Source organism: Macaca fascicularis, chromosome 9 (genome assembly GCF_037993035.2).
Source record: "Macaca fascicularis isolate 582-1 chromosome 9, T2T-MFA8v1.1".
Classification (NCBI taxonomy): Eukaryota; Metazoa; Chordata; class Mammalia; order Primates; family Cercopithecidae; genus Macaca; species Macaca fascicularis.
In genome coordinates this window covers 141,846,144-141,868,737 of record NC_088383.1, presented here as the reverse complement: position 1 = coordinate 141,868,737, position 22,594 = coordinate 141,846,144, and the positions used below count along the sequence as shown (strand labels likewise).

General features: G+C 61.7%; 2 protein-coding genes across 12 annotated transcripts in view; one reads left to right on the top strand and one right to left on the bottom strand.

The window, feature by feature from the left end:
* Positions 1-6,236: 6,236 nt before the first annotated feature.
* NKX6-2 (NK6 homeobox 2) lies at positions 6,237-9,495 on the top strand. Its single transcript, XM_015456889.4, has 4 exons — positions 6,237-6,825; positions 6,915-7,087; positions 7,203-7,831; positions 9,226-9,495. The coding sequence occupies exons 1-3, from the start codon at positions 6,420-6,422 to the stop codon at positions 7,455-7,457; spliced, it is 834 nt and encodes a 277-aa protein (XP_015312375.1). The 5' UTR covers positions 6,237-6,419; the 3' UTR covers positions 7,458-7,831; positions 9,226-9,495.
* The window catches only part of INPP5A (inositol polyphosphate-5-phosphatase A), a 256,343-nt gene continuing 242,945 nt past the window's right edge, over positions 9,197-22,594 (bottom strand). For 9 of the 11 annotated variants that reach the window (XM_065521647.2, XM_065521645.2, XM_065521650.2 and 6 more), the window contains 4 exons: positions 14,830-14,941; positions 11,723-11,791; positions 10,769-10,805; positions 9,197-10,629 (listed from right to left, as the gene is read on the bottom strand). In XM_065521647.2, the coding sequence (XP_065377719.1) occupies positions 10,580-10,629; positions 10,769-10,805; positions 11,723-11,791; positions 14,830-14,941 (268 nt within the window). In that variant the 3' untranslated portion in view covers positions 9,197-10,579. Of the gene's footprint in view, positions 10,630-10,717; positions 10,806-11,722; positions 11,792-14,829; positions 14,942-22,594 lie in introns of all 11 variants that reach the window. The other 2 variants (XM_065521648.2, XM_065521646.2) reach the window with 1 other exon arrangement.

Below are 22,594 nucleotides of genomic sequence, written 5' to 3'. Positions count from 1 at the left end.
TGACTGAGGGGGACTCAGTCACCCCCAGCCGGCTCTTGTGCCCACAGGTGGGAGGGCGGCTTCCTGAGTGGGCGCTGATGTCCTCAAGGGACAGTGTTGCCCCGGGGCCTCCCCAGCCAGAGCCCGCGGCGACTGTGTGCTGGCCGCTGCAGGGGCGAAGAGCCCTTTCTGGCCCAGCTTGTTGGGGACTGTGGGGGCCCAGGTGGCCAAAGGTCTCCAGCTGAGGGCCAGGTGCCTCCAGAGGCAGAGGCCCCTTGGAGGGCCGCTCACCAGCTGTGGGCTCCAGTGAGCTCCTCCAGGCACAGGCATCCAGCGTCCTTGTCCCGGGGATCATGCAGGACCCAGGAGGGGAGGCGGAGCTGTTCCCCTGGGGGCTGTGGGACACCCACGTGAAGACGGGGAGGTCCCGGGCAGTGCACCCCGGGTGGCAGCACAGATGTAGGGTTCTCAGTGCCCACCAGGGAGCCAAGAGGGCCCTGGAGGTGTCTGTCACCCAGCAGGGCTGCTGACCCAGGGGAGGTCCTGAGGATGGGCCCGGAAGGAGAGGAAGAAAAATGAGCGACAGACAGGGAGAAGCTGCGCCTGCAGCCCAGAGGGTGGGGACAACGCAGGTGGGCGTCAGGGCCGAAGTCACACGGCCAGAAACCTGAGCGGTGCCAACAGACGGGGCAGCTCAGCTCGGGACCAAAGAGCTTGGGACGTGCCTCTCTTTCTAAGAACTTCACCTGAGAAGTGAGTGAAGGTGACGGATTCTATCAGCAGAAGGCGGGGGCACTTGCACGGGGCAGCTCCCAGCAGCCAGGGGTCCCAGGGATGTGTCCCCAAAGCAGGACCACCAGGGAGAAGAGAAGCAGCCTGCCCAGTATAGACGCCGCACCCACACAGTTCCTGGACCCAGCGTAGACGCTGCACCCACACGGTTCCTGGACCCAGCGTAGACGCCGCACCCACACGGTTCCTGGACCCAGCGTAGACGCCGCACCCACACGGTTCCTGGACCCAGCGTAGACGCCGCACCCACACGGTTCCTGGACCCAGCGTAGACGCTGCACCCACACGGTTCCTGGACCCAGCGTAGACGCTGCACCCACACAGTTCCTGGGGTCCAATGTGTGCGTGAAAATGTCCCGCAGCAGGGCTGAGGCTGAGGAAAGGCATCCCCTGAAATCTTCGCACCAGGGCTCAAACGCCTCGCAGGCCCACCGCAGCCCCCCGTGACACCTTGGCCGCTGCTCAGAGCTGGCCTGTGCTTCAGCAGAAAAAGGCACCTCCACCGAGACGTTCCAGGCCCCTGCAGTACAAAAAGTGTCCTCCCAGTGAGCAACGGGCCCCTCCTCTTCCCCAGATGGCATCTGGGTGTCGAGGGACCCACTGGGGCCCCTGCTGAGGGGGCCTGTGGTGAGGGTGTGGCTGCTGCCCCTCCTCTCCCCAGCTCTACTGCTCAGATCCTGGCCTGTCTGCATCCAGCAGCCCCCCGTGCCCTCCTGGGAGGGCTGGACCTTGTCTCTTGGCGGCACTATGGGGTCCCCGGAGCCCTCCATCTGGTTCCAGGCAGGGCAGGGCCCCCTCCCAACACCATCAGCTGCCTCTGGTCACTCCCACCCCTGCCATCCAGGTCCTCCCAGCCCTGCCTGCGGGTGGAGCTGCTCCCTGCCAGGGAGGGTGGGCAGCCTTGGTGCCCCTGCCCACTCCCAGCCCCTGCCCTCTTAGCCCCCCTTCAGGGCCTCCTCAACCCGTGGGTGTTCTAGATTCCACAGCCTGGCCCATATCTTCCAGGGAGAGTGGGTGCCCGGGCACCCACTGTGGCCCCACCCCAGCCTCCAAGTATCCATCCCTGTCCTGGGCCACTCGGCACAGGGAGAAGCGGCGCCATCTCCCCAGAGCTTGATTCTCCACTTCACGTGGACCCGTAGGTGTTGGCAAGTGGGCAAGAGGCCACCATAGCCCGGGAGGAGGGGGCACCTGGGCACCCCACCTGGAGCTGGAACCCCCAGAAGCTGCCCGGGCTCTACCTGGACACCCTCCAGCTCAGGAGATGGGGTGGGGCTGAGTTTGGTCTAAACACGAAGACCTCAGGCTCAACTGGAAATGCCATGGCACCAGGCCCCACACATCCAGCATGTCCTATGGCTCAGGGTTCCTGGAGGCACCTCCACAGTACCTGCTCCACCCGGTGGGGAGTGGGGTACGCGGTCCTCCCTCTCCAACCTGCACCCGTGCTCTGAAAATCGCTCTGAGGCCTGCAGCTGTCACGCGCATTCATTTACCCAGCATGAATTCAGTCCTCGAGGTGCCCAAAGCACAGGGTGCTGCATCCATCCATGTCCTGAGCAAGCCCGGGAGGAGGCAGACATCAGACACATCCACCAATGCCTTCAGCAGGGGGCCGGTGCCAAGAGGGGCAGCTGTCCTGGGCAGGAGTGTGGTGGCTGCACCAGACAGGGTAGCTAGGGAGGCGTCCCTCAAGCTGAGACAGAGTGGAGGAGGTGAGCCATGTAAAGTGGGGGCAGAGTGGCTGGGGTGGGTGAGCCTGGGGGCCGCGAGGGGACCAGTGGAGGGCCTGGCAGGCATGCAATGAAATTAGGTGGTAACAGGTGGAGGTGGAGCCTTGCTATCTCTGAAATAATGCCAGTGCCAGCAGGCTGGTGCTCACCAGGCAGCACTGGAGGTGTAAGGAGGGGCCAGGCTAGGCCAGGATGAGGAGTGGAGCCTCCTCTGCCCACCAGGGTCGTTAACTCCCACCACTGGGCCGGTCCCCACCCCAGCCCTCAGCGCTCATGGCCTTTCAGACCTGGCTGGGTCCATGAACCCAGTGGGACCCCAGGGCTGCCTGGCTGGGATCTGCGCCTGCCTCCCAGCCCTTTCCCGCTGCCCTGGCAGGGCTGCCCCCAGAGGGCACGGGAGATGGGGTTGGGGTCTGTCTTGCGTGGGAGGCAGAGCCCCCTCCAATTGTGTCGTGGGGTGGGGTTTTCTCCAGCCCCCCTTCCCCTTCCTCTAGCAATTGCAGAGCATCCTGGTGGGTTCCTCTGTTTCCAAGCAGCAGAGGCACCCCGCCTGGCCCCGGGCTCCTGAGGGGCCCTGGTAACCCCACCTCTCCGCTTCCGGGGGTGGGCACCCCAGAGGGGTCCCTTGGGTCATCTTGGGCCTTTTTTTGTTCTTTGGTCATGAGGACCCCAGGGAGGCCCCGTCTGGGTCTGGAATGCCTGGTGTGGTTGCCTTGTCAAGCTTGGAGAGGCTGGGAACTCGCTCATTTAAGGAAAAAAGACAAAGCAGTGCCTTTGCCGGGAACTGCCAGGAGACCCGGCCGGGGAGCGCGGTCAGGGCGGGCAGCTTAGCAACTCGCCTAGGGCTGCGCGGGACAAGTCACCTCAGTGATAAATCAGGGCTTTGTGAATTCCATGTCCTGGGCGGCCGAAGGCGAATGCAGGCTCCTTCCCTGTGTGGAGTTCCCCCTCAGCCCCCAGCGCACACCGGACGGGGACACCGGGGCCTACGCCGCTCTCCTTCCCGGCCGAGACACCCGCCGTCCTCCCCATCGCCCGCTCCCCTTGCAGACGCCGCGGGGGTGCAGGTGCAGCGCGTTTGCTGCTCTGATCTGCCCGCGCCCGGGGCCCGCCGCGTTTACGTTCTCCCTCCGGACAGCCCGGGCGTGGTAGGAGCCCCACAAATACAGGCTGAACGAATAAAACAAACGTTGAACGGCCTCTGCCAAACCCCACGCCCTCGGTTTTCCAGCGAGGAGCGTTGGCGCCGATGCCCGCAGCCTTTCTCTCAGGACGTTTGCTCCCAGGCCAGGAGGTGGCATCGCGAACCTCTCCAGGCAGTGGGGCCGCCGGGCGGCGGAGCCCAGGCAAAGGCATCTCGGTCGGAGGCGCTCGGACCTTCCCGGGAGGAGAGGGCGTTGTCTCGGTGGTTTCCGAGAGGGCGGCGCCGGGGGGCGCAGGAGAAAAGGTGCGGGCGGGAGCTGGAGAGGAGGCGGGGCCCGGAGTGCGCGCCGGGAAGCGCAGTTGAAGCCACCGGACCCGCTCGCAGCCCCTGGGGGAGGAGGGCCGGAGAGCGCGTGGGGCGCAGACCGGGGAGCCGGGTAGGACGCGGCACCTGCAGAGCGCACCAAGATGCCCACGGCTTAGAAAAACGTGGGAGAGGGACCCCCCTTACCCGGTTCCTCTGCGCCCCCAACTCACCCTGGACCCCATCCCGCGCCTCTGGGCCCTGGAGAGCCGCACGCTCCGCAGCCAGTGACACGCCAGCCCCACCCGCGACCCCACGCGTTCCCGCGGCAGCCCAGGGAGGACCCGGGGGCGCAGACAGACCCAGGGCCGCCAGGCCGCAGCGCAGCGCCTCCAGGTCCGTGTTTCCTCAGCCATAAAACAGCGCTAACGATGCCCCCCGCCCCGCCCCTCCGGGGTGTGAGAGGAGCCGGAGCCGGTCCGGAGCGCGGCTTCCTCCCGCCATCCTGCCCGCGTGCTCCTCCCCGGCCTCAGTTCGGGCGACCCGCGCCCCTCCCGGCCCGCCCAGGGTCTGCTCGGCCGCGTGGAGTAGGGGTCCCAGGGCCACAGCAGCCCTCGCCCCGCGCACTCCGCCCTGCCCCCCTCCCCGCCCGCCCGCAGTTCCCGCGTCTCAGCTCAGAGCCCGAGCCTTGTGCCGCGGGCGCCGTCGCCTTGGGGTGCTGGGAGGGGCCCGAACCCGACCCGGGAGGGCCCTTCCTCGTGTTTCCTCCGAGGCAGCGGGGCGCGGCGGGTCTCGGGGCCGGGCGGGCGCTGGGGGTCCCCGGGCCAGGCTCCGCGGGGGCCGATCACTGGCGGGGCAGCCGCGCCCAATCGAATTCCAATCCCAATTGAGTGCGGACCCGACGGGGGAAGCGAACTCTCCGTGATCGCGGGGCTGCACCTCAGCGGAGGGGAAGCCGCCGGGGCAGCCCCGAGCGCGCACAGCAGAGGCAGCGGCGGCCGTACCACTGCCCCGGAGTTTTCCAAGCCACCACCCAGGAGCGGCCGACGGCGCCAAGTCCCCGCCTCGACCTGCACAAAACGAAAACGGACTCTGGAGCAGGGCGGGAGGGAGCGGACGTGAGACCCCGGGCCCGAGCCCTGAGCGCCTCCTTCCTCCGCGGCACCGACCCCCTGGCGGCCGGGGCGAAACGGGAAAGTCGTTGCGAAGGAAACTCCCCCAGGCCCGAAAGAGGCCACGCAGCGGCGGTCCCTGCGCACACACTCGGGGCTCCCCACGGGCCGTGGGTCATAATCACAGCCGCCCCGTGTCCCTAAATTAATACGAGACGCCACCCCAGAGGTCGGAGGGTTTGCTCGCGGCCGCCTTGCGCGGGGCTCGGAGTCATCTCACCGTCCGGTCTGCGGGATGAGCGAGCGGCTCCCGGTGCCGGGGGAGTGGGGCGGGGGGTCACAGGCTTCGCGCGCGCGTCTAAGGCCGCGTTTCTGCCGCTGCGCGCCCAACCCGCACCCACGTTCGGGCCCTGGACTGGGCTTCCGCGCTGAGGCCGCCCTGGTCTCTGTTCCCCCGGCCGGGGATTCGCGAGAGGCGGCCCGTGGGCGAAGTCGTGGGCCCGGGTCACATCCTGGGGGACCCCCAGCGGGCAAGCGCCGGGCAGTGCGTGTGGTCCCGGGACCCGCCTGCCCGCCCCGCTCCAGCCGGCCTCACTCCTCCACCGCGCCGACCGCGTGTCGGCGAAACCAGAGGCAGCTCCGTGCGAGCCTCGCCCGGCCGTGAGGCCCGTGGATTCCGTGGACTCCGAGGCCCGTGCCCTCCGCTCTCCTGTGGCCCCGACCCGCCGGGAGCGCGTTCCCCGCCAGCGTCCGCGGCCGCCCACACCCACCGCAGCCCCGGGCGGCCGAGCAGTCGCGACGGGGGCGCGGGCCGGGGCTCTTCCCCAGCGGGGCACTCGGAGCGCGCGGGCGGGTCCTCAAATCTGCATTCTTTCCGTTAATAAAATATGTTCTCGTATTTTTTCCTGATTTCGCATGAAAACCTTTGCCTAACTAAACTCCCATCCGAGCGGGATTTATTTCGTCCCCGGGGAGATAAATCAGGGGGCGAATTTACAGCCCGGGAGGCACCTGCCGCGCTAATGGGCCCTTCATGGAGTGCGCGGCCGGCGGGGGCGCGCGGGCGGGGGGGGGGGCGCTGGCCAATGGCCGGACCGCAGGGTCCGCAGCCAATCAGCGCGCGCGCCGCGCCCCGGGGGCCCCCGTTATCAGCGCGTCCGTCCCGCGCGGCGCGGCTCCGACCGGCCCCGAAGCCGCCGCCGCCCGCCCGCCCCACGCCGGAGCCGCCTGCCCGCCCCCCGCGCCCCGCGCTGCAGCCGACGCCCGCCCGGGCCGAGCGCAAACTTCCCGGGCCGGCGGGCAGGGGCGGCGGCGGCGGGGCCCGGATGGGAGCCCGGGCCGGCGGCGGCGGCGCCCATGGACACTAACCGCCCGGGCGCGTTCGTGCTGAGCAGTGCCCCGCTGGCCGCGCTGCACAACATGGCCGAGATGAAGACGTCGCTGTTCCCCTACGCGCTGCAGGGTCCGGCCGGCTTCAAGGCGCCCGCGCTGGGGGGCCTGGGCGCGCAGCTCCCGCTCGGGACCCCGCACGGCATCAGCGACATCCTGGGCCGGCCCGTGGGCGCGGCGGGCGGGGGCCTCTTAGGGGGACTGCCCCGGCTCAGCGGGCTCGCCTCGTCCGCCGGCGTCTACTTTGGACCCGCGGCCGCCGTGGCGCGCGGCTACCCCAAGCCCCTGGCCGAGCTGCCCGGGCGTCCGCCCATCTTCTGGCCCGGCGTGGTGCAGGGCGCGCCGTGGAGGGACCCGCGTCTGGCCGGCCCGGGTGAGTGGCCCGCGCGGGGGGTGCGGGGCGGGAGGGCGCGGAGGGGACCCCGCCGGCCGCTGACCCACCTCCCCTTCCCTCCCTTGCAGCCCCAGCCAGCGGCGTCCTGGACAAGGACGGGAAGAAGAAGCACTCGCGCCCGACCTTCTCGGGCCAGCAGATCTTCGCGCTGGAGAAAACCTTCGAGCAAACCAAGTACCTGGCGGGCCCGGAGCGCGCGCGTCTCGCCTACTCGCTGGGCATGACCGAGAGCCAGGTGAAGGTGAGCGCGGCGGGGCCCGGGAGAGCAGAGCCGGGGGCCCGCGTCCTGCGAACGGCCACAGCCCCAGCGCCAGCCCCGGGCCCCGCGGCCGCCTGACCGCCCCGTCCGCCCCCAGGTCTGGTTCCAGAACCGCCGGACCAAGTGGCGCAAGCGGCACGCGGCGGAGATGGCGTCGGCCAAGAAGAAGCAGGACTCCGACGCCGAGAAGCTGAAGGTGGGCGGCTCGGACGCGGAGGACGACGACGAATACAACCGGCCCCTGGACCCCAACTCGGACGACGAGAAGATCACGCGGCTGCTCAAGAAGCACAAACCCTCGAACTTGGCGCTGCTCAGCCCGTGCGGCGGCGGCGCGGGGGACGCCTTGTGAGGACGCGCGGGGTGGGGGCGAGTCTATTTTTGCAGAATCCGGGGGCGGCCCCGGTGGGCGCGAGTCGCTTTGTATCATCAATAAATTATTTAACGCGTCCCCGTCGGAGCCGCCGCTCCGGAGCCTGCGCCGCGTGTTTCTTCCGTCTCGAACCCGGAGCGAGGCGGCCCCTCCCCGGCCGCGGCTTCGCCCCTGCGGGACCCGACTTCGGGCGCGCGGCGGCCTCGGGTCCTCCGGGTTCCCGGTGCGGAGGCTGCGGGCCCCGGACAGGCGCGAGGAGGCGGCGAAGGCGCAGGGAAGGGGCCCAGCCCGCGGGAAGGAACCGCAGCGACAGCCGCCAGGAGGCCGGGACAGAGCCGGGGACGGAGCAGCAGGTACGGCCCGGCCCGCCTCGCCTCGGGGCGGATTCGGACGCGCTTGGGGGGCCCCGAAAGGGCGGGTGAGCCGCGTACCCGCCTCGAGTCCCCGCGGGACGTTTTTCTTTCTTCGCTTTTCCCGCTTTGGGGCCGCGTACTGGTCGCCGCCGGGCACCGGTTCCCGCTCGGCCGAGGGGTTTGCTCTGATTATTTCCAAATCCCTCTGCGGGTAAGCGGAGCATCCCACAGGCGCGCCCTGGGCTCAGCCGGTGGAACCGGGTCTGAACGGCTGCACGGTGGCCCTTCGGTCACCATCCCGCTGTCTTTCCGCGGTGGGAAGCAGTTTCTTCCAAACTAGGGTCGCAAAGAGAAATCCGAAATAAGTCCGCCCTGGAACGGCGGGGCCTCCCACGGGGCACGCGGGGTCAGGGAGCGGGAGGCCCCCGGGCGAGGCCCGCAGCGCCCGGCCAGGGGCTGCCCTGAAATGCCGCCAGCTCCGCGGGGCTGTGACTCCGGCTGACAAAACCCGTCCACCCTCCCGCAGCCTCTGTGGCCGGGTCTGCCCATCGCTGCATCTTAATGGGACTGTTGCGTTTTAATTTTAAAAAATTAAATGTAAATAATTATATCATTGCGCTGGTACGATTTCTCTTGGAAGGCATTTTCGGAAACGTTAAAGAGAAATACAAGCGGCTTCAACTCGGCGCATTTTGTTTTAGGCTCTTGGCAGCCTTCACAAGGAGGCAACCTGAAGGGCAGAAGCAACGCTTTTCTGTGGGGAGCCTCTCAGCTCAGCGCAGAGCAGACGGGCTTCCAGTTTTAAAGTTTTGAGGAAGGCAAAGCATTTATATAATCCTGTTTTAAAATGATGAGGGATAAATCCTTTATTACAGTAGAAGGTCCAAAAGGCTGTTTTTCTCCTCTCAAGGAGCGGCTTGGTGTTTTTTTTTTTTTGAGACGGAGTCTCGCTCTGTCGCCCAGGCTGGAGTGCAGTGGCGCGATCTCAGCTCACTGCAAGCTCCGCCTCCCGGGTTCACGCCATTCTCCTGCCTCAGCCTCCCGAGTAGCTGGGACTACAGGCGCCCACAACCGCGCCCGGCTAATTTTTTGTATTTTTAGTAGAGACGGGGTTTCACCGTGGTCTCGATCTCCTGACCTTGTGATCCGCCCGCCTCGGCCTCCCAAAGTGCTGGGATTACAGGCGTGAGCCACCGCGCCCGGCCGGCTTGGTGTTTTGTGACAGTGTGTGATACAGTGAAATGCCGGGATTTCTAATGAGCTTGATCTCAAGCAACAGGGTATACAGGAGGCCGCTCCCCTGAGTTAGCATTTCAAAGGCGGCAGGAGAAGGGAAAGGAAGGAAAACAAAGCAACACGGGACTATTTTCACCATGGTCAATTTTATTGCTTAGGAACCAGGCCAGTCACTTCTAAAGGCCCTCAGAACGACCAACAGCTGAAACCCGTGGGGCGGACTCCGTGTTGAACTGCGGACAGTGGCCACCACAGCAGGGACAGGGACCGGTCCTTCCACCAAGAGCGGATTCCGCAGCGGACAGCAGTCACTTGCAATGGTAGTGATTTATCCAAAAACAAACACCCACCTAATGCCTTCACCCGGTCCAGGAACTCTGTAGTGTTCTAAAGTAAAATCAATAAAACATATATTTGTGTTTCATCAACAGACTCTCTAATCACCTTTTAATGCTGTACTTAGTGCTAGGAGAAAAATATTTGCAACAAGGTTATTACATGGGTTGTTTGTAGCGGAGCAATGAGGAAATGTACAGTTTTGTTTCTCTTTAATATTTTTATATACAGCCCATGTTAAAAGCAATTTCTATTGGAAGCAAACTAGGCTATTTCTATTTCTCCCATGATATTATTGTTGTAATGTAGAATACTTGGCACCATAAAACAGTAACAAAAGACAGACAAACGGTTTACAAAATTCTTAAAAGGTACACCCAGGCTAGCTATAAACTTCACATTCAGTTCTTAATATTACACAGAAGAACGGCACGGGAGTAACGGCCCGCCAGTGCAGACGTGCTGTGGGGCCGATTTCACCCACGATGGCGAGGCCATGTGTTTTTTTACGAATGTGTGTGTTGATGGACACACAGCTGAGCTCCTAGACTCCGATGCTGCCTGCTGATGGGACTCTCTTGTGCATTCATACTGGAAAGTACATTTAGCATAAGTTTTGGTAAGATTTATAAATTATTTTTAAAAAGTATATATTTATATATATTTATATATATATAAAAATGGAAAGCAGCTGCAGTGTGATTCAAAAACCATGTGACACGGCGCAGAGTGCCGCGGAAGGGGCATCGGCAGAGACAGACCCCTGCGCCATGCTGGGGGCCACGCTGCCGGCCGGCAGAGGGAGCGCCCATCTCGGCTTCCCCAGCCCCTGGACACACCTCCACCTGGCAGAGGGGGGTCTCCGGACACGGGGGAGGGGTGGGGTCTCTGTGCTGGAGAAGCCCCTCCACTGACAATCATTAAAAACTGAAAACTGTGAAGTCTACGGTACAGACCCTCTTTGCTGTCTATTAGAGTTTTGACAACAGGACTGTGACTTATTTTTAAAAAACCGATATTTCTACTTAATGTCACATGAACAGACGAGACAGTGAGGTATGTGAGGCTGTTCCGGAATGGTCCGGAGGCTGAAGCGAAGTGTGGGGCTGGCCGTCTAGCAGGTGGCGCTTGGGTGGGTTCTCGATGCAGCTTTGAAGGTGCGTATTCAGTACACGGCTACAGGGAGGGCTCACGAAGGGTCCTCTCGTGGCGCTGGCATCTCTTCCCTGGCATGGAATTCGTAATTTGTTAAAGGAACAAATGCACCAGGAAAAGCTGTGTAAAAGCTGAACTAGAGGGAGGAGTCATATTTACCACCACGTCACTGCACGACACAACACTTGTGCACACGGGCATGAGGTTTACCTGCCCCGGGCATGATTCGGAAGGCCAGGAACACGGGCTGCAGCAGGAAGAGAGGAGGGGGTCAGCACGGTGCACGCGGGACAGCCCAGCACACGCCGCCATCTCCCGCCTCACCCTGGACCCTGCGTCTCACAAGGGCAGCCATGAACCGGGCTGGGAGGAGCTGATGGCCAGCAGAGGCAGCTCGGCCCTTGTGTGCAGCCACCGCAGAGCAGGGGTTGGGAGCCCCGTGAATGTGGAATTGGAGCCAGGCCGGCCATGAGAGGTTTTGCAAGGAAGGTGTTATTTCCAGGTGAAAACTTAATGGGAAAACTGATCTAAAATAATGGCTAAACAGGCCCCGAATGAAGCGGGGAAGGGAGGCTCTCCTGCACCCGGCAGGTCCAGCGCCTTCTTGGCGTGTGTTTGGGGCTCACAGCTCTGGGCCTCCAACGTGGAAGAAGGTAACTCATTTATTTGGCTGAAAATGAGATTTGATATGTCACCTGTGCACACTCTCGAGGTGCAGTTGCCTGAATAAACCATTTGTGCCAGTGCCGCCCCTTGGCACCCGGTGGGAGTGCCCTCACCCCAGCTCCCCGGCTGATGGTGAGCCTTCCCCAAGAAGGCCATTAAAACACTGCGGCTGCGTACTTGCAAAACAGCCGTCAGAAACGATCAGCAGTGGACGTGTTTTACAAATAGTAAAATGATGTATTTTATTCTATTGTAACTAGTCATTTCTGCCTTCTTCCTACTTACCCACCTAGCTTATGATACTTTATTAAAATTAAATCAAAACAGACCAACTTGGCCTACTCTGTAGAGTCAGACTAAGAAGACAGGAGAGCAGGAGAGGAGACTGGCCAACCCCCACCCACCTGCCTGCCAGCCCCAGCCCCCACCCGCCCACCGGCCCCAGCTCCCCGGCTCCCTAGTCCACCAGCCCGGCCCCTGGACTTCAGTCTACGTCACCTTGTGGTCTCCCATGCAGACGTTGGGCCCAATGTGGTCATAGGTGACAACCTTCTCCTCGCTCTCCGACTGGAAAGGGGGAACAGAGATAGGTGGGTGTGGGGAGGTGAGGCATCCTGGGTCCAGTGGGGAGCTGACCAGCAGGAACATCAGGGTTTTGTGGGGGCAGAGAGATGGGGGGTTCGGCCCCTGCAAGTACCTCCCCAGCCTCTGCCACCCGTCCTGCCTGGCCCCTGAGAAAGAGGCCAGCCCACGGACCAAAGGCTCTGGTGGCGTGGCAGCACCTCAGCACCTTGGCCCTGGCCCTTTCGGCCAAGAGGTATCTGCCTCTAGGAGGGGTCGTGTGCGGAGTCGAGCGCTGGCCCCGCTTCCAAGCTCCCCTCGCCTGGACATGCTCCTGGGCTCTCGGGGGAGTTGCAGGGGACCCTGTTCACAGGAGTGGTGCAGCCCCAGCTTTCTGTGCGGGTGTGCCCTCTGACTGAGGCAGCCCATCTAGTTCCACTTTTCCCACTTTCATTTGTTTTTGACTGTTCTATGAGCTTAGAACTCAGTGTTCAAATGAGAACAGACACCGAATTCCATACCACTACACAAAGCAATCTGTGCACAGTAATTCACGGCTGTGTGTGCATTTCCCGGCGGGTGCCTGTATTCCGGGCGCCTGGGGAAGGGGTTTGCTGCTGGTCAGCACTCGGCTCTGGAATTTTATATCCACAGCTGAAGCATCTGAGACTATCGAGTTAAAACTGAATTATCTTTAATGCAGTGGGAAGCTTAAGGTCAGATTTACTTTCCAGCATGGGTGCCTGCCAGAAGGGATGAAAACACAAGCTTCGACACTGCATGCATGAGCACCTTCCCGTCTCGCGGATGGAACGGCGCCTCCACGGAAGTGGGGAAACATTCATCAAACGCAGCGTGGTAATTTACAAAGGCAGCATAAAATTGTGGATTTTCAACTGCATAATCTTTGGACAGATAAACAAATTACGGTGGGCACAGGCAGCACGCCGCACACCTCACTGAACACTTGTCACCGAGGCTCGCAAGCAGCACCGCCCGCGTCCCGAGCCCCCTTCGGTGTTTTAGGGCTGCGGAGGCAGAATGGAGCTTGGTGACGAGGTGACGGCGCGTGTCATGATGGATGAGGCTGCGGAGTGCGCCCGGTGCCCGTCTGCTTGGGCTGCACGCCCACTGCCCATTGGGTGGCCTCATGGGAAAAGCCTGTCCAAACTCTGGCCCCAGGAGGCGGGGGCTGTCAAAGGCCGCCAGGTGTGCGTTGTGAGGCTCTGTCCCCCACCCTGAGTGTAAACTGACAAGTCCCGGGTCCAGAGAACCCGAGAGGCTGTGAGTGATTGGAAAACGGGCTCAATGCTGCCATGCCGTGAGCTGGCAGAGCCCTGGAAATGACAGCACAATGTGGGGAGGCCACAGCCCTGCCAGCCTTCTGCCCTTGGGCACTGCTCACCAATCAGCACTTGCGTGACCTCTGACGTTTTCCCGGGGATGGCATCTGTGCCTGAGTCCCTGGGAGGCTCTTGCCCTGCCGGCAGCCCTGGGCTCCACATGCCCGACCTGTTCTCAGCGCCGGCAGGTGGGAGCACCCACCATGTGGTACCGAGGGACTGGCGTGCCCACCAGTGAGCCCAGCTAGAGGGGCAGGGGTGCGTCCACAGCCAGGCTCCGGGCCGAGCCCACTCCTGGGCTTTCGGGCTTGTGGCCAGCATGCTTCCTCAGTGATGGGCACAGGCCCTGCCCACAGGCCAGAGGTGGGGCTGCAGAGGAGCCAGGCTGGCTGCAGACCCCAGGGACTTCTGGCCAAGAGGCCCTGCCTCTAGCCCAGGCCCGCGCCAGGCAGGCTCCTCACAGCACAGCCAGGGACAGAGGGCAGGCTGCACCCGGGGTGCTCCAGGATGTAGGAAGGAACAGTAAGGAACCCGGCCCGGCAGACAGAGCCGCGTGGCGGAGGCCAGCAGGGTGCATCTCAGGGACCGGGGCTGCAGAGGGTCCCTGCCCTGCTGAGGGCGCACCTGCACCCAGGTGCTTGTTGTGCCTGGGGTCTGGTACCATCTGGCACAGGGACACAGACGGGCAGTGCAGGACAACAGGAGCCTCACGCAGCTGGTGTTGCGGTCGGGGTTAGTAGGGGCTCCTGTCCCTGCTCTGGGCCTGGGACAGTGGACAGGGTGGGCAGAACCCACCAGACTGGCAGTGGTACCACCAAAGTCGCCAGCCTCCTTCCAATTGCCCACCCACGCCATGGTCAGAGGCTCCGGCTCTGGGTGCTGGCACAGCTGCAGTTCCCACTCCCGCCTGCAAGCTTCGTTATTATCGCCATTTAATTTTCATTCACGGGGTTGACAAAACCAATTCAGATATTGATTCTTCTGAAAACACTCCTTGTATGTTAAAATGTGGGAACCAAAAAATCACAAGATTGGCCAGGCACAGTGGCTCCCACCTGTAGTCCTGTAATCCCGGCGAGGCCGAGGTGGGCAGAACGCTGGAGCTCAGGAGTTTGAGACCAGCCTGACCAATGTAGCAAGCAAGCCCCTATCTCCTTTTTTGTAAACAACAACAACAACAACAAAATTATTTATTAAAAAAAAGTCACAGGAAATCTGAAAATTTCCCAAGGCCCAGGTCATCTCTTGAAAATGCTGCCCATTCATTTTTAACTTATCAAGGCTCCAAATGAATCTGGCTCTGATTTACAACTTAGCAAAACAACCTCAGACATTTCTACTGTGCTTCACGGTCTGTGAGTGCTCGAATGCACAAGAGCACATTGACTTCCAAGGATACAATGAACTACCATTTGAAAACACTTCCTGCCGACCACCCGTGTGTATTTCAAACTCACGACGATGCCGGCTGCCCATGGCCCAGGAACTCGGCTCCATCTGCTGCTGCCCGAGCCCAGGTGCTGGCTCGGAGGTGACCCAGCACTGTGGTGCAGCTCATGGCAGGATGAGGTCAGGGCCCAACCTGGCAGCATTCCCCAGACTGGGTGCCCCCGTCCCCAGGGCCCTGTCACCAGGCCGGGCCAGACCAGACCCAGCGTTCCACGTCCCTCTGCACCCAGGGCCGGGGCAGCACACACTCACCCTCAGCACCAGCTCCTTGGCAGACGGGGACATGAGGATGCGGTCGCACCAGGCCGGGCACCGGGTGTTCATGTACTGCTCACCCTGGCGGGCATCCTCACTGTACGGGTAGCTGGGGAGACACGAAGGCAGAGGGTCAGCTGGTCGGCTTGGGCCGTCCTCAGCCCCAAAGGGATGGCTGTGCCAATTCTCTCCCAAAACACCTTAGAATGGCCAGCGCTACCCGGGGAACGCATACACATCTGGAAGTTTCTAGAATATAAAACCAAATTCACAATTTAAGTTCTATATCAAACTTATTTTTATGTGAGACTAAATTTCAGTTATAGCACAGTATCTTCACATCAGTCCTTCTTTTACTGCATGAAATTGTCTGTTGAGCTTTGGTTTTGTTGGTATTTTTGAACATGGTCTAAAGTATGATGAAAACCTCCATGGAAACAAAATGGCAGCCAGTGTCATCTGGTCCCAGGACGCTCCTCCGCCCGGCCACCCGGCCCCAGGACGCTCCTCCGCCCGGCCACCCGGCACCAGGACGCTCCTCCGCAAGGCGACCCGGCCCGGCTCAGCTCGAAACGCCTCTAAGTGCAGGCAGCTCTGGGGTGTGGGGTATGGCGCCTGTGTCTCTGCTTTGACCAACGCCGCTCCCACCTCAGGGAGCGTCCAGGTGCTCAGGCCGTGGCCTTGGGTCCCTGCTGTGGTGGGGCGTGAATGTCCCTGATTCACTGCTTCCCGGGCCTGCCCATGCCCTCTGTGGGTCTGGGAGTGGGACTGGCCACGCGGCGGTGCCACTAGCCCTGAGGGCGGAGCTCTTCACCCACACAGTGAGCGCATCCCTCACCGCCCGGGGTCTGCTGGCTGTGTCTCTGCCACCCACTGCCGGCCATGGCACAGCTCATCTGGGCTCCTCAGCGGCCTTGCTGCGTCTCCGAGCCGCCGTCGGCCCTGCCCTCACACAGCAGTGCAGTCCACACACACGTGGACTTATCAAGCCTCCGGATGAATGGAACATGCAAGCACAGCCCCCACTTCTGGGCCTGCAGGTTCTCAGGGGGCCCGGCCCACCCATAAGGCTGCAAATCCACCCCCAAATGGGCATGTCGTTTGGGACTGCACTGAAGTAGTAATGAATTCCACTTGGAGTGAATGAACCCTGGGGGTCCTGTGGCTGAGCTCAGCCACCTGCCCTAAGTGCAGTGTCTGCTGACTCTCAACATCTCCGTGGCCTTCATCAGTGTCTCAAGAGTTTTTCAGTTAGTTCCAAAATATCATACAGCACCTGTCGCGACTGGGATCTGATTCTCTGTGAAGTTTCCCTGTTGGCCGTGATTGAGTTTCGGGTCCATCCTGGCACCACAGCTGCGGATTCTGCAGCCCCTCCCATGCCCCCCGGGCCCCACCCACAGGGGCACCTGTGAGCCCTGTGCCCAACCATCTGGAAACAGCTGGGGACTTGGAACTTGCTCTGCCCCGACGCAGGAGCCCCCACCCTTCCCCGCGCTCCAGCGGGAGCCGTGGCTTCCACCCAGCCTGGGGCAGAGTCACTACTTGGTTAAAAGCAAAACCTACGCAGGGCCTACGTGTTATGCATGTTTCTGAAGAGCACAGAGCATAGAACAGTTGCATGTTTTTTCAGAAGCAGCAACCTGGCGGCCTGTCCCATTTCACACGTTTGAGAGGCTGGGTCACCTTGTTCAGGAGCTTCTCAGCTGATCCCAACCGTAGACACGAGTGGAAACTGGATGCAGGTAGGTTCCTGTCCAGTCCCCGGACACATGTCCACTGCATCCGGACACACGTCCACTGCCCCCCCACATGCGTCCACTACCCCTCTGGACACACGTCCACTGCCTCCCCGGACACGCATCCACTGCCCCCCTGACACGCATCCACAGTCCCCCGGACATGCGTCCACTGCCCCCCCGACGCATCCACTGCCCCCCCAGACACATGTCCACTGCCCCCCTAGAACTGCCCCCTAGACACGCGTCCACTGCCCCCCCAGACATGCGTCCACTGCCCCCGACACGCATCCACTGCCCCCAGACACGCGTCCACAGTCCCCCGGACACGCGTCCACTGCCCCCCTGACGTGTTCACTGCCCCCCCAGACACGCGTCCACTGCCCCCCTAGACACACGTCCACTGCCCCCCTAAAACTGCCCCCTGGATATGCGTCCACAGCCCCCCGGACACGCGTCCACTGCCCCCCGACGCGTCCACTGCCCCCCCCGGACACGCGTCCACTGCCCCCCCGGACACACATCCAATGCCCCCCTAGAACTGCCCCCTGGACATGCATCCACTGCCCCGGACACGCATCCACTGTCCCCCGGACATGGGTGCACTGCATACACAGCAGTGGCACCGAGGCCTGGCCAGCTCCCTGCAGGGTACCCACAGGCGGGCAGGCAGTCCAGGGGCAGTGCGCCCCACGAGTGCCCAATCAGGGCCTGCACAGGTGGCCTGAGCTTCCCAAGGATGGTGGCTGTGCTGAGCCACACCATCTGGGCAGCCCCCGGCCGGGCCAAGTTCAGGGAGCAGTGGCTGCGGGGCTCTGGTCAGGCCTGGACGCTCTGCACAGGTGGGATCTGCTGTCTCTCAGGGCAGCCGTGGCCGTGCTGGAGCAGGACATTCCCGGCGATGAGAAGGCAGCAGCGTGTGCGCTCAGAGAAACTGTGGCCTCCGCCAGCCGACAACACAGATGTGCCCGTGGGTGCAGCCTGCTTCGCCCTTGCTGCTCTCCGCCCGTGGGTGCAGCCTGCTTCGCCCTTGCTGCTCTCCGCCGCCGCTGCGGGCGCTCTGCATGTGGAGGGCAGGCTCTTGCTGCCAGGAGCATTTCTGCTGGGCTGGGGCCCCACGGTCACCACATGAGGGTCTAGCGAGGTGACGACGCTGCCCCATAAGAGCCCACGAGAGCAGCTGAAACTAAGCAGGGCTGGGAGATGCCAGTTTGGAAGGAAACTTTCAGAAGCCTCCATCTCATGCCTCTCACACCAGTGACGTCTCCACTGCAGACACTCCCACGGCGAGGCCGGTCTGGGCGTCTTACCTGAGGCAGCAACACGGACCTGTAGGACCCAGCGGGGGTGCACCCTGGGGCCACAGTTCAGCGTAAATGCGAGTTCTGGGACTGACACAGCACACCAAAGGTGATTTCTAAACAGGAAGCTGGAGCCGAACCAGTTCTCACTCCCCGTGTACCCCATGGAGCCCGGAGCGCCGGTGCCACCTGACGCCCCCTCGGGGCACGGAGAGAAGCCAGGTGTGGCAGGAAGCAAGCTGCCCTCTGTCCATGGGACAGGGTCTGATGGGCATTGCTGCTCAGACAGACTGGGCTCCAGGGATGAGCAAAGGAGAACAGGGAGGCCTGAGGGAAAGCAGCTTCCTCAGCCAATCTGCTCCAGGAGGGGCTGCCCTGGGAGTGTTCACAGGTGACTCAACAGGAGGAAGGAGCCTGGGTGAGAAGGGTGTCCTGGCCTGGCTGTCGGGGGCAGCACCACCGACAGGGGTGCTCTGGCCCCCAACACCCAGGGAGAAATGCAGGCGGGGCTGGTTCCACCTGGGTCTGGGGAAGGCCAGTGTGGACTGCACACCACTGCTGTACCCATGGGCGGGAGGCACTGGCGGGGCCACACCAGGGAGAAGCAGGACGCGGGGCCTGGACGCTGCCCACCAGTGACTGACGCAGGAGTGCCAGGCATGTGGGCTTATCTGAAAGCACACCTGTTGGGTGCTGCTGCGTGGGCGGAGACAAAGGACGCGTGCATCCGCCCCCACAGTGTGGGCGTGGCTGTGACAGGGTGAACAATCGTGCTCCTGTGCTCGCCTGCAGGCACTGCCCTTCCTCCCTGCCCCGTTCCTCTCCACAGGATGCGGGCAGCGGCCCCTGTGTAGGCTGCATGGCAGATGGTTTGCTGTGGCCAGGCTGACTGGCCCTGCTGACAAGGCCCAGCTTTAGGACCTGAGCAGACTGGGCTGGGCTGGGCAGGTAGGGTCGCCATGGGCCTGAGAAGCAGACAACAGGCGGCTTCCCGTGCAGCTTGCAGGCACCACCGGCAACGCTGGCTTCAGACACCGGCTTCCAAACACACCAGCTGCCACTGAAACTCCTGACAAGGAAAAGGCCCTAAGGCCAAAGAAAAAGAACCAAACAATTACAGCTGCGGCAACACTGAAGCTCCCGAGTGGGAGGAAGCAGCACAGACGTCTTCCAAGAGGGTCTGGGGGGCTGGGCACGGGGGCTCACACCTGTCATCCCAGCACTTTGAGAGGCTGAGGCGGGAGGATCGCTTGAGCCCAGGAGTTTGAGACCAGCCTGGACAACATAGTAAGACCCCGCCTCTATACAAAATAAAAAAGTTAGCCAAGCGTGGTGGTGCACACTTGTAGCCCCAGCTACTTGGGAGGCTGAGGGGGGAAAATTGCTTGAGCCCAGAAGATGGGGCTGCAGGGAGCCAAGATCACCACTGCACTCCAGCCTGGGCAGCAGAGCCAGGGGCTGTCTCGGGTGCTCCCCTCGCCCACATCTCGAAGGACAAAGCTCTTGGGGTGACCAGAGCCCTTGGCAGGCCTTTCTGTGGGATGGGTTCCCTCACTATCCTCCCCTTTGGCACAGGTCCCACAGTCTGTAGGAGCCGCAGGCAGCCAGGGTTCGTGACCACCAGGCGGACGGGCGGCCTCGCTCCCTCCTGAGCAGCTTGCAGGAAGTAGAGCTCATTTTGTAGATAATTATTACACTATAAATACATATCTAAAGACGGAAGAATGTAAATTATGGCCCACAGAAAGTTTGAAAGGGGCCTCCTAATTCCTAATTTAAAAATATTTGTGTCCATTAAAGATAGACGACCTCTGGCTGGACTTGTCTGGGCAGTTCACTCCTGTGTTGCGTATATTTTTGTCTTTTTCAAAAGTTAAAACTTGATCTTGCTCAGTAATTGTTTGGTCCGTGAAAACACGCCTTTCCCGCCGGAGAGTCCGTCTTTCTTTGGGAGGGAGTGACTTCTTCCCGTTCAACGTGCTCTGAGGGAGCGACTTCTTCCCGTTCAACGTGCTCTGAGGGAGCGACTTCTTCCCGTTCAACGTGCTCTGAGGGAGCGACTTCTTCCCGTTCAACGTGCTCTGAGGGAGCGACTTCTTCCCGTTCAACGTGCTCTGAGGGAGCGACGTCTTCCCGTTCAACGTGCTCTGAGGGAGCGACGTCTTCCCGTTCAACGTGCTCTGAGGGAGCGACGTCTTCCCGTTCAACGTGCTCTGAGGGAGCGACTTCTTCCCGTTCAACGTGCTCTGAGGGAGTGACTTCTTCCCGTTCAACGTGCTCTGAGGGAGTGACTTCTTCCCGTTCAACGTGCTCTGAGTGCAATGAAAACTCTGAAACGTTTTGACGGGTAGTGATAGAACTTCTAAATTTTTCCATTTATTTCAGTGAACTTCACAGTGAGGCACACACAAGGCCAAGCACACACGGGAAGTGGGTGTTCACCAGCTCACCGCACACTGCCCGGTCCACAGCCTGGAGGCCTCCACCCGAGAAGGCGGTGGGAGGTGATTCCCCCCCTGCAGCAATGGCACCCCGTGGGGTCCCAGGACCTCCTCTCCACCTGTGCCACCCGGCTTTAAACTCGCTTCTGCAGCGGTGTGCAGTGGCGGCTGGTTGCTGTGGCCTCCGTGTCAGTGCTGTGTCCGTCCCACTCTTCGTGGGCACTAGGGATACTTCCAAGTTTTGGGCAGTTCTGGAGTTGGCGTGTGGCCCCGTGGGTCCCTGGGACCCCTGCAGCAGTCTGCCAGGGGAGATCTGCATTCACGAGGACACTAAGGCGATATTCGCTGATTTCACAGAGCTGGCGTTGCATGGATGTGGCAAACGTTGCCCAAAGTGGTAAAACTGCTGGCGCTGGCATGGGAACCAGGCAGAGGCCTGGCCGCGTTAGGTGGGGTCTCTCCCAGGGTCAATCCCTCAGCACTAAACAAAAAGCCACCTCCACTCACGAGTGAAGCAGGAAAAATCATTCCTTGTGTTCAACTTCAGGCCTGGGAGATGGGGTCTTGGGCTGGGTGGGATGAGATGAGGCCTCCAGGGAGCCCTCTGCCCAGAGGGACGACATGGCCCTCGTCTCTCAGGGGAGCATGCCTGCATCTGAGTTGTCAGCTAAAGCAGCTGCTCGTTTTCACAGACACCATGTTTTGCCAGAAAGACTGACAGACAGACTGTGGTAACTCAGACCTCGGTGGCTGACACGCGTTTTCTGCAGAAGGGCGGACGCGCCTGTTGCTTCCGGCAGCGGATGCCGTTTGCTCCCAATGACAAAATTTCAGCTTTCAGGAAGGCCCCAGCGTGCTGGAAAATGTATTCCTCATGGAGGCCGGCGGTGTCCCCAACACACAGACGCCTCCGCTGAGCTCCGCCGTTCTGAGGAAGGTGCTGCATGCACTGGGTGCCAGACGAGCCACATCGAGACGCCCACACCTGGGTGGCTGGGATTTCCTGGGACCTGTGTGCACGGCCGCCAGACCATGCCCCGGTGGAAGGTGCCTTCCCCATGCATCGGTATTTTTTTCACAAAAATGTTACTTATGTAAACGTGTAATGAGTTTGTTGTTACTTTTAAAATGAACTAATAAATATTTAAAAACTGATGGCAATGACCAATAGATGGAAGACATGTGGACAAAAGCTCCAGGGTCCTCAGTAGCTGGAAGAGGGAAGTGGCCGGGCCACTGGGAAGCTCCGGGGTCCTCGGTAGCTGGAAGAGGGAAGTGGCCGGGCCACCGGGGCGGCCAGTGAGGTTCTGCGGGGCCATTTCGATGGCAGCGTGCGGTTTTCTTCTGAATAAATAGAATGACGCAGTCTCTTCGCTACGTAAGGAGTCCACAGACACAGGGAGCCCCCAGGCAATGGATGTGACAATTCCCATCTTCCATACACACAGTGTCCACACAGACAAAGAGGGAGGGCTGACTATGCGCAGCACCACGGCCCCCACAAGGAAAGGCAGCGCCCCCCACGTTCCGGAAGCAGGACCACGGCCCCCACGAGGAAACGCAGTGCCCCCCACGTTCCGGAAGCAGAACCACGGCCCCTACGAAGAAAGGCAGTGCCCCCCACGTTCCGGAAGCAGCACCACGGCCCCCACGAGGAAACGCAGTGTCCTCCACGTTCTGGAAGCTGTAACAGGAGCCACCTGACAGCCGGTGACACTGTGGTGACTTGGGAGCGTTGGGCTCTCTGGCTGCGGAGGGGCTGATGTGGGGGCAGGTACTGTCGGGCAGGCCTGGGCCTGAAGGCTCAGCCTGCCCAGAGGAGATGGTACCATCCTTAGGGAGACGCTGAGGCCGCGAGGGGTGAGCAATGTGCCCAACTCTGCAGTGTCGGGGGCAGAGCCGGGACTCTGGTTCCGGAGGCGCTGCCCTCGCCAGCCTGTTTTATATGGGGTTTGGCGAGAAATGCTAACACCTGGAAATGCCGGACTGTCACGCCAGTGGAGGGGTTGCCGTGGAGCCGTCTTAAATCTGTTTATCTTAGAGTTAATGACGGTTAATTCTCAAAGTTAAACTAAAAATCAGAAATTCACTTCTAGCTAGGATGCACAAAAAGGCGGCGGCTCCATGCTACCGCTGGGGTGTCCAAATCCCCAGCACCTGAGCCTGGGCTGTACCGGGAGCCACACGTGTCAGGAGCTACAGGGCGGGGGCTGCGGGGCTGCTGTTCGGGCGCACACCACACGTCCTGCCCTGAGGGCTCTGGCGTCTGGGGAGCCGGGCA

Coding starts and splice junctions, on each gene's coding strand:
- NKX6-2 (XM_015456889.4), top strand. CDS start 6,420: ATGGACACTAACCGCCCGGGCGCGTTCGTGCTGAGCAGTGCCCCGCTG. Junction 6,826..6,914: donor CCCGCGTCTGGCCGGCCCGG/GTGAGTGGCCCG, acceptor CCTCCCTTGCAG/CCCCAGCCAGCGGCGTCCTG. Junction 7,088..7,202: donor TGACCGAGAGCCAGGTGAAG/GTGAGCGCGGCG, acceptor GTCCGCCCCCAG/GTCTGGTTCCAGAACCGCCG.